This window comes from Papilio machaon, chromosome 1, assembly GCF_912999745.1.
Source record: "Papilio machaon chromosome 1, ilPapMach1.1, whole genome shotgun sequence".
Lineage (NCBI taxonomy): Eukaryota > Metazoa > Arthropoda > Insecta > Lepidoptera > Papilionidae > Papilio > Papilio machaon.
Window position 1 is genome coordinate 9,673 of NC_059986.1, and position 10,328 is coordinate 20,000.

Below are 10,328 nucleotides of genomic sequence, written 5' to 3' on the forward strand. Positions count from 1 at the left end.
GGTGATGCTCTCTGCACAACCGGCTCCAGGCCATCCAGGAACCTCTCGAATTGCCGGAGGTTCCTGTTTGGGGAGAAGTAGACTCCTATGAGTACTACTTCTCCCCAGTTCACCGCCACGTAGCCCGCTCCTCGCTCCCTGAGGGAGAGGGGTTGCGGGCTCGAAGGCGGCGCCACAATGGCGACTGATCCCTCTGTGTCCCCGAACCAACTGGGTTGGGGGGGGACAAAGTAGGGTTCAGCCACGACCGCAACAGCAATTCTCCACTCTGCCAGGCACTGCATGAGCAAGTCCTGTGCCCTGGCAGAGTGGTTGGTGTTCGTCTGTAGTAGGTCGAAATGCAGGTGTCTTGGCATTAAGATACCTGCATTTCTTCCTCCTCAGCCATTCGGCTGCCGTGCGGTTGGGGCTGAGTGCGAGGCACTCTGCTCGACGACGGGGCTTTGCCCTTCACCGACGGGGGTGTGCACTTGGCACCCCCCATCACATGTGAGTGTGGGCGCCCCGTCGTTGCACACACGGTGCATTTGCAGGGGGCCTCGCACTCTGCCGACTTGTGCCCTTCACTGCCGCAGCGGAAGCAGAGACGCCCGTTCTCTGCCTCCGCTGGGCATAGAGCGCGAGTGTGGCCCAGCATCATGCATTTATAGCATCGCAATGGCTGGGCCTCCACTGCTTTGACGGTGGCCATCGTCCATCCGATGGCCACTCGTCCCGCCTTCACGATTGCCTTAGCAGCAGTCGCTGGGCACTTGATCAGGGCGGAGCCGCCGCCCCAGAAGCTCGGCCTGATGTTGCCTACTTTCATGGAGCCGGGGGGACATCCGCCGACCGATGCCAGTTGGGCCGCCACTTCCTCAGTGGTCACCGTGTCATCCAGACCGGTGATCCTGAGGACGGCCATTTTGGTTGGGCGGGTGATGTCCGCCCAGCTGCCTACTGCCTCCACCAGGGCGGCGGCGAGGCGGTCAGCAGTTTCCTCGGGGGAGGTCCCCCCGACCTCCATCAGTTTGGAGCCGGTCATGCTCGTTCGGATCTTGACCGACTCCAAACCGAATTCCCTCAGGGATATCGAGGACCTGGCCTTTGCCAGGACCTCGGTGTACTTCGCGTCAGTCGTGGCCCCTTCCGCATTGGTCATGGTGGCCCCTTTCTTGAGGGTCACCACTATGGCCGCGGTTTTTGGGGCCACGATTTTAACGGCCTTTGGTGGGGCCGGGGCGATCTGCCGGGTTGTTCCGGCTGAGGGGGGGGAATAAGCAGCGACAGCGGCATTTCCCCTCTTCTTCCGCCGGACAACCTCGGACCAGGAGTTGCCCACAGTCCCCGTCTGGGCTTCCCCCTCTCCACTTGTTCCAGCGGTTGGGGGGGGAGGGGTCGCGTCTGCCTGTCCTGCCCCCTGTTTTCCCTTGGAGGGAGGAGGTGGCGGGGGGGCAGTCGGCCGCTTTGCAGCGCCCTTCTTCGGCGCCTTCTTTACCGCCCTAGGTGTGGGCGCCGGGGATGGCTGGGCTTCCCCATCCACCTCCATGGCGCCCTCCACGAGCCCCGACCGGGACTTGTGACGGGGCGGCGGCGGCTGCCGTTGGTCGGCACGCAGGGGGGGCCTCATGACGGGCTCCGGAGGAAGGCGCATCTCCAGGTCTTGTAGGCGGGCATTGATCATCCCGCCTACCGACTGCAGGAGTTGCCCCTTCATTTCCTCCATAGCGTATCTTAGCACCTCCTCAAAGTTGGGCTGCTGTGGCCCTGTGGCCTCTTTCGGGGCTGCAGCGGACTTCCGCTGCGACTCGACGTACGCCTGCTTGAAGGCACGCAGCTCATTGCGGACAATATCCAGCTCCCTTGAAAGGCGAGCATTGTCCGCGCGGAGCCTGCGCTGCTCTTCATCTGGCGTTATATCGCGGAGGCCCTCAACCGCTTCAACAACGCATTTAGTGGCCCGGTTAATTTGGCCCCACACGGTACCCTTTAGGTGGCTACTCTTCTTAATCTCCTCCTTAATCTTTTCTACACTTTTGAGAGCCTCCTCGGCGAGGGCCTCGACCGTGCCCCTGGATAGGGCGTCGGGGGTCCCGTCGTCAGAGGCTTTTGCAGAGGCCACTACGGGGCTCGTCTTCCTACCGCTTGGACGGTAGGTTGGGTCGGGGTCCTCCCCCTCACTATCCCCCCCATCAGCCAGGTAGTCTTTTGCCTCCTTGAGGAAGCTGTACACCCCTACCGGGCGCCTAACGCGGCCCCTCGTCGAAGAGGAGGCCACTTTATGCGCCACGGCCGGGGCGTCCTCATCCGCTGATGTAGCGGCCAACGGCCGTTTATGGGTCGTTCCCGTTCGGAACCTTAATGTCATGCCCGCTGACCGCGGCTTACCTCCCTTGTTTTGCCTTGCGGCGTCCTCGGTGCACGCGGCGCCCGCGGCTCCCAGCCGGCGCCCTGAGGCGCCCTCGTCCTCCGAGCACGTGTAGTCCGACATGGAGGTGTCCTCCCCCATGTCGTAAGCCGCTTTGTTTCGGTCGCTCATAGCGATTGTAGACTTTTCATAAGTAAAGTTCTACAAACACTAAGATACGCACTTAAACACTAAAAACTAAACTATTATGGTCTCTGTCCACCCTAAAAACTATATCGGTCGGCTTGTCTCACTGAGACGCATCTCCCGGTATATCACACGTCGAAATCGGAACACTTTTGGAATTTGTCGTAAAAGTGCCACGCCCAAAACGACCGTTACAACACTTAAACACTAAAAACTTAACTAATTTGGTCTCTATCCACACTAAAAACTATATCGGTCGATTTGTCTCACTGAGACGCATCTCCCGATATATCACACATCGAAATCGAAGCACTTTTTAGTCTTTGACGAAAAAGTGCCACGCCCGAAATAACCGTTAAAACACTAAAACACTAAAAACTTAACTAATTTGGTCTCTGCCCACTATGTATTATATATCACTAGATGCGTCTCGCCGAGGCGCATCTCCCGATGTATAACACGAGTAAATCACTTCACTTTTTACCACATTTATCTAATTTTAAATGCGGAGCGACACGGAAGCGATGCACACGGTACGGCAACCGGCGCGCGACTAACCTAACCTAACCTAACCTAACCTAACCTAACCTAACCTAACCTAACCTAACCTAACCTAACCTAACCTAACCTAACCTAACCTAACCTAACCTAACCTAACCTAACCTAACCTAACCTAACCTAACCTAACCTAACCTAACCTAACCTAACCTAACCTAACCTAACCTAACCTAACCTAACCTAACCTAACCTAACCTAACCTAACCTAACCTAACCTAACCTAACCTAACCTAACCTAACCTAACCTAACCTAACCTAACCTAACCTAACCTAACCTAACCTAACCTAACCTAACCTAACCTAACCTAACCTAACCTAACCTAACCTAACCTAACCTAACCTAACCTAACCTAACCTAACCTAACCTAACCTAACCTAACCTAACCTAACCTAACCTAACCTAACCTAACCTAACCTAACCTAACCTAACCTAACCTAACCTAACCTAACCTAACCTAACCTAACCTAACCTAACCTAACCTAACCTAACCTAACCTAACCTAACCTAACCTAACCTAACCTAACCTAACCTAACCTAACCTAACCTAACCTAACCTAACCTAACCTAACCTAACCTAACCTAACCTAACCTAACCTAACCTAACCTAACCTAACCTAACCTAACCTAACCTAACCTAACCTAACCTAACCTAACCTAACCTAACCTAACCTAACCTAACCTAACCTAACCTAACCTAACCTAACCTAACCTAACCTAACCTAACCTAACCTAACCTAACCTAACCTAACCTAACCTAACCTAACCTAACCTAACCTAACCTAACCTAACCTAACCTAACCTAACCTAACCTAACCTAACCTAACCTAACCTAACCTAACCTAACCTAACCTAACCTAACCTAACCTAACCTAACCTAACCTAACCTAACCTAACCTAACCTAACCTAACCTAACCTAACCTAACCTAACCTAACCTAACCTAACCTAACCTAACCTAACCTAACCTAACCTAACCTAACCTAACCTAACCTAACCTAACCTAACCTAACCTAACCTAACCTAACCTAACCTAACCTAACCTAACCTAACCTAACCTAACCTAACCTAACCTAACCTAACCTAACCTAACCTAACCTAACCTAACCTAACCTAACCTAACCTAACCTAACCTAACCTAACCTAACCTAACCTAACCTAACCTAACCTAACCTAACCTAACCTAACCTAACCTAACCTAACCTAACCTAACCTAACCTAACCTAACCTAACCTAACCTAACCTAACCTAACCTAACCTAACCTAACCTAACCTAACCTAACCTAACCTAACCTAACCTAACCTAACCTAACCTAACCTAACCTAACCTAACCTAACCTAACCTAACCTAACCTAACCTAACCTAACCTAACCTAACCTAACCTAACCTAACCTAACCTAACCTAACCTAACCTAACCTAACCTAACCTAACCTAACCTAACCTAACCTAACCTAACCTAACCTAACCTAACCTAACCTAACCTAACCTAACCTAACCTAACCTAACCTAACCTAACCTAACCTAACCTAACCTAACCTAACCTAACCTAACCTAACCTAACCTAACCTAACCTAACCTAACCTAACCTAACCTAACCTAACCTAACCTAACCTAACCTAACCTAACCTAACCTAACCTAACCTAACCTAACCTAACCTAACCTAACCTAACCTAACCTAACCTAACCTAACCTAACCTAACCTAACCTAACCTAACCTAACCTAACCTAACCTAACCTAACCTAACCTAACCTAACCTAACCTAACCTAACCTAACCTAACCTAACCTAACCTAACCTAACCTAACCTAACCTAACCTAACCTAACCTAACCTAACCTAACCTAACCTAACCTAACCTAACCTAACCTAACCTAACCTAACCTAACCTAACCTAACCTAACCTAACCTAACCTAACCTAACCTAACCTAACCTAACCTAACCTAACCTAACCTAACCTAACCTAACCTAACCTAACCTAACCTAACCTAACCTAACCTAACCTAACCTAACCTAACCTAACCTAACCTAACCTAACCTAACCTAACCTAACCTAACCTAACCTAACCTAACCTAACCTAACCTAACCTAACCTAACCTAACCTAACCTAACCTAACCTAACCTAACCTAACCTAACCTAACCTAACCTAACCTAACCTAACCTAACCTAACCTAACCTAACCTAACCTAACCTAACCTAACCTAACCTAACCTAACCTAACCTAACCTAACCTAACCTAACCTAACCTAACCTAACCTAACCTAACCTAACCTAACCTAACCTAACCTAACCTAACCTAACCTAACCTAACCTAACCTAACCTAACCAGTCGCGTGCCAACCGCCAAGGCGAACGGATCGTTCCGCGCGGCTCTAGAGCAAGAAAATCTTAAGTTGCAGAAAAAAGTTGCAGAATTATAAAGTGTCGTATACCGTTGGATGCGTCTCAGTGTTGTGCGTCTAATAGTGAAAGAATCGTGAATTTTGGACAATCTAGTGGAAAGTTATGAAGCAAAAACTAAAAACCGTTAGAGTCAAAAATTTCGCAGAGGAATAACTCCGAAAGTAAATCGAGGACCTATATATTAAATTATATCATTGGAATCAGTATAAATGGACCTTTCTTGCAGTATATAAATTTGATTTTTCTCATTATTGAATAAAATTTTACAAATACTTTTAACTTCAAACACGTGCTGTTTTAAATACTGTGTGTAAAGTGGGAAGTGGAATACATACAGGATTTCATCTAAGTGTAGTGTACTTGAATACAGTGAAAAAACTGAAGTTTACAAAGGTTTAATACTAAAATACAGCAAAAAACAAAATTTTAAACACACGTGCAGCCGGCGACATCTAGTGGTAAGAAGCGGAAACCACTCACCCAAGGCCAAGACATAAGGAGGATTGCACACACACCGAAAGGAAGATTTTAAAAATATTAAGTTTATAGTATTAGTATAACGAATAATTTAACTCTTTAACATTCTCAGTCTGATTTAGTCAAAACATTTAATTAAAGCATTAAACATTAGTAATTAGATTAATATTAAACTAGGAAAATAAATTGTGTAAAGAAAATTTTGAATCCATATAACTAAATAAAAATTCAAAACTTATAAAATAATTGTTAATTAGAAATAGCTAGAACAAATTAAGAAATCAAAACTAAATACTTTCACTTATCAATCAAATTAAAATAGAAATAGAAATTTCAAAATATCATATCAAATAAATATTCTTGTTGTGTGTAATCCACTTAAGTTGTTCTGGAAAAATCCATTGTACTCTGACTGTGAATTAAAGTTGGTGACATCTAGCGGCGAAAAGCTGAACTGTAGATAACAGTAATAAAATATAAAGACAGTCACACACCATAGTAAAAAGAAATAGAATTTAATTAGAATAATTAACATATTTCAAGTGTAACGTATTACACTTCATAAGAAATTCACCAAATTAGTATAATATTAAATAAATTAAATAATACACATAGCGGAAATAGATTATAAACCCTACATAAACATATTTAGAACTTCAATATATTATATTAATTCAAAAACTGTCGTGTGTCACCAGCTTAAGTTTAAACACTTGTATTACAACTGTATTTGAACTAGAGCCACCTAGTGACGAAAAGTTTAACTAAAGATAACAAATTAAGAAATAAAGACTGACACACAACAGGGTGGAAGAAATAGAAAAATAATTGATACATTTAATACATTTAATTTTATTATTTCATAAATTACAAATAATTACTAGTTATTAGATTAGAAGTTAATACTAAGTAAAACTAAAATTAAACCATTAAATATAAGAGTAACGAACAAATATACCATTAATAAGTTAAATTTAGATAATTAAACTTACCATTTTTATAAAATAATTGTTGTATATAACTAAATTAGAATTAACATCTATATAGAAAATTATTAAACATTCTTTAAAAATATTAAAATTATTTTAAGTACTGTTGTGTGTCACTCGCTTTAATTGTTCGTAATAATACTTGTGCACATATAGTATAAGATTAGTTTAATAAGTATTATCACTGTATTGATATCATCATTATAATTATTTGCAACTACAATCAACATTAATTACACCAACAAGCGAATAGATACTTATTTGAAAACATAAATATTAATCAGTTAAATCACTCTAGTGAATCACAGCCCGTACCCAATCATTCTTATCAAACTCCATAATATTAGGACCGCAACCCATTCTAACGGCAAATATTTACAGAATATTTTGAATTTAGACTCAGATAGTAACTATTATAAAACAAATATCACTAAACAACATGCAACGAACACCAACCAAACAAAGACCATCGTCCACACAGGAAGTTGCAGAAATAACCACACCAGCACACAGTAATATATACATACCACAGTATAGTGAAATGGAAACCGATTCTGAATCAGAATACTACACCTACCTCGCACACACATCACTACTAGAAAGAAAAGAAAATAAAACACCAACTAGGGAAACAAACACCCTCCACAGCTACATAGAAGAGGCGAAATCAGCCCACAAACAAGCCCTTATAAATCTAAACAACTCCAGAAACCTTAAAAGAGAAATAAAAGAAGGAATCGAAAACGCCGTAAAGCGCCTCTTCAAAGTCTTCAAGGAAACCATCAAAGAACTCGAATCAAGCAACCTAAGAAAGAACACAAACTCCACCCATCTCCCCCCCTCTCCACCCCCACCCCCAAGTACTAATGAATATAGAAATTTTTCACAGAAAATAGAGGAACACTCAAAACTCCTCGCAGAGAACAACAAAACGATGGACATTATACGCAAAGAGTTGGAAGGGATGGGAAGGACTAACATAATAAATTCGGTAAAATTGGACAAGTTGGACAAACTGGACACCCTGGATAACTTGAACAAATTGGAAAAACTTGAGAATGGAATAAGCAAACAAATAGAAACATATGCAAGCATTACGGAGAGGGGAAACAAAATCATTCAAGAAAACAGCAAAAGAATAGAAGAATTAAACGAAAATATAATAAAAAACCAAAACACCGAAAACAACAGAAGCAAAACATACGCATCAGTAGTAACATCTAACACACCAATAAAAACAATAGAACAAACACTACACTCTATAAAGATCACATCTAAAAATCCAATAGATACAGGAGAGGAGGTTCTAGATAAAATTAGAAAGGCCCTTCAGGCTAAAGAGGGAGGTGTCGAAATAGAAAGAATAAGAAAAGCTAAGGACCAGAAAATAATTATAGGTTTTAAAACAGAAAAAGAAAGAGAACTAGTAAAAGAAAAATTAAAAGATACAGAAAACCTAAACGTGCAGGATATACAAAACAAAAACCCATTGGTTGTTATTAGGGATGTACTAAACTACAACACCGATGAGGAAATACTGGCAGCCCTACAGAAACAAAACAAAGATATTTTCAATAACTACACTGAAACAGACAAAATGGAAATCCTCTACAAAAAGAAAGCAAAAAATCCGCAAACAAATCATGTAGTAATAAGAGTCCCCCCCCAGGTCTGGAAGAGCATGATGGAAGCTGGTAAAGTCCGGATAGACTTACAAAAGCTACGTGTAGAAGACCAATCACCATTGATCCAATGCTCGACCTGCCTGGGTTATGGACATCCCAAACGGTTCTGCAAAGATAAAGAAGAAAAATGTAGCCACTGTGGAGGATCCCACAGACGATCTGAATGTGAAGAATGGAAAAACAAATCTGAACCCACATGCTGTAACTGTAAGCAAGCAAAAGTAAACAACCACAATCACAACGCATTCAGCCAGGAATGCCCAATAAGAAGAAAATGGGAACAAATAGCACGGTCAACAATAGCATACTCATAGATTTCACATACATATACATAAATATAACACAAACACAACTAAACACATTATAATATACATATATACAATATATAAATAAATATATAAACACACATAATAACATACACATACACAAGCTAAGAAAATACATAAACACACACATTCACAAACAAACCACTTTTACAGTTTTATACAAACTAAATAAAATACAAATATTGTAAAATAAATATGCAAAAAATTTTTAAAAATAATAACCATTGTAAAACAGTAAAAGTGGATTTATACTAACATTAAATAACACACTATACATAAAAAGTATAACACAGCGAATAAAACAATACTCATATAAATATTTTATTTAATATATTACTCACAATTATAGTATTATACAAACTAGTAAATTTATAAAACAAAACAACCAAACCACAATATTAAAATATATATGTACATCACACTTAGGTATATAAACAAACCACTATTACAGTTTTATACAAATTAAATAATAAACAAATATTGTAAATAAACATGCAAACAAAATTTAAAAAAATAATAATCATTGTAAAACAGTAAAAGTGGATTTATACTAACATTAAATAACACACTATACATAAAAAGTATAACACAGCGACTAAAACAAAATTCACAAAATATTTATTTAATATATTACTCACAACTATAGTATTATACAAATTAGTAAACTTATAAAACAAAACAACCAAACCACAATACTAAAATATATATGTATATCACACTTAGGTATAACATACACCCAATACATATACAAAAATATAAACAAACACACACAAACGCACACAAAATACAAACATACATAAACACAAACAATACATAACACAAACACAATGTGTACACATAACACTCAAAATACAACAACACAATACAAAGTAAACATACCAATCAAACAACACTCACATAAACACAAGTATATACAATACATAAAAACAAATTAAAACACACACACAACACACACATATGCATATAGAATCATATAAAAATAAAACATATACAGGCAGGGATGGAGATTTGAAGAATTTGTAAAATTGCATATAAAAGGCACCGAGACAAAATCATACAAATATCAGTCAACCAAGTATAATGGTTTATAATATAAATAACAACAAATATTGTGAACAAACAAGTAAAGTAAACAAGTAAAACAGGTACAAAGAATGTAAAGTAAAATTACAAAAGATTAAAAATAAAAATGTTTATAGTACCATTAATTAAGTAAAATTGTAAACCTTAATTGATAATTATAACATAATAAGTGGAATTAAGCATTATAAAAACCAGAATAATTGTAAACACTGATAAATCCACAGTAAATACCAACATGGCACTTTGTAAACATAATATAAAATAAACATGTAAGT

At 40.6% G+C, this 10,328-nt stretch overlaps 1 protein-coding gene across 1 annotated transcript; it reads right to left on the reverse strand.

Annotated features, from left to right (window-relative positions):
- Positions 1–355: 355 nt before the first annotated feature.
- Positions 356–2,488, reverse strand: LOC123721303 (spermatogenesis-associated protein 21-like). The gene has a single exon (XM_045679685.1). It carries the CDS (start codon positions 2,486–2,488, stop codon positions 356–358), a length of 2,133 nt encoding a protein of 710 aa, XP_045535641.1.
- Positions 2,489–10,328: the final 7,840 nt, after the last annotated feature.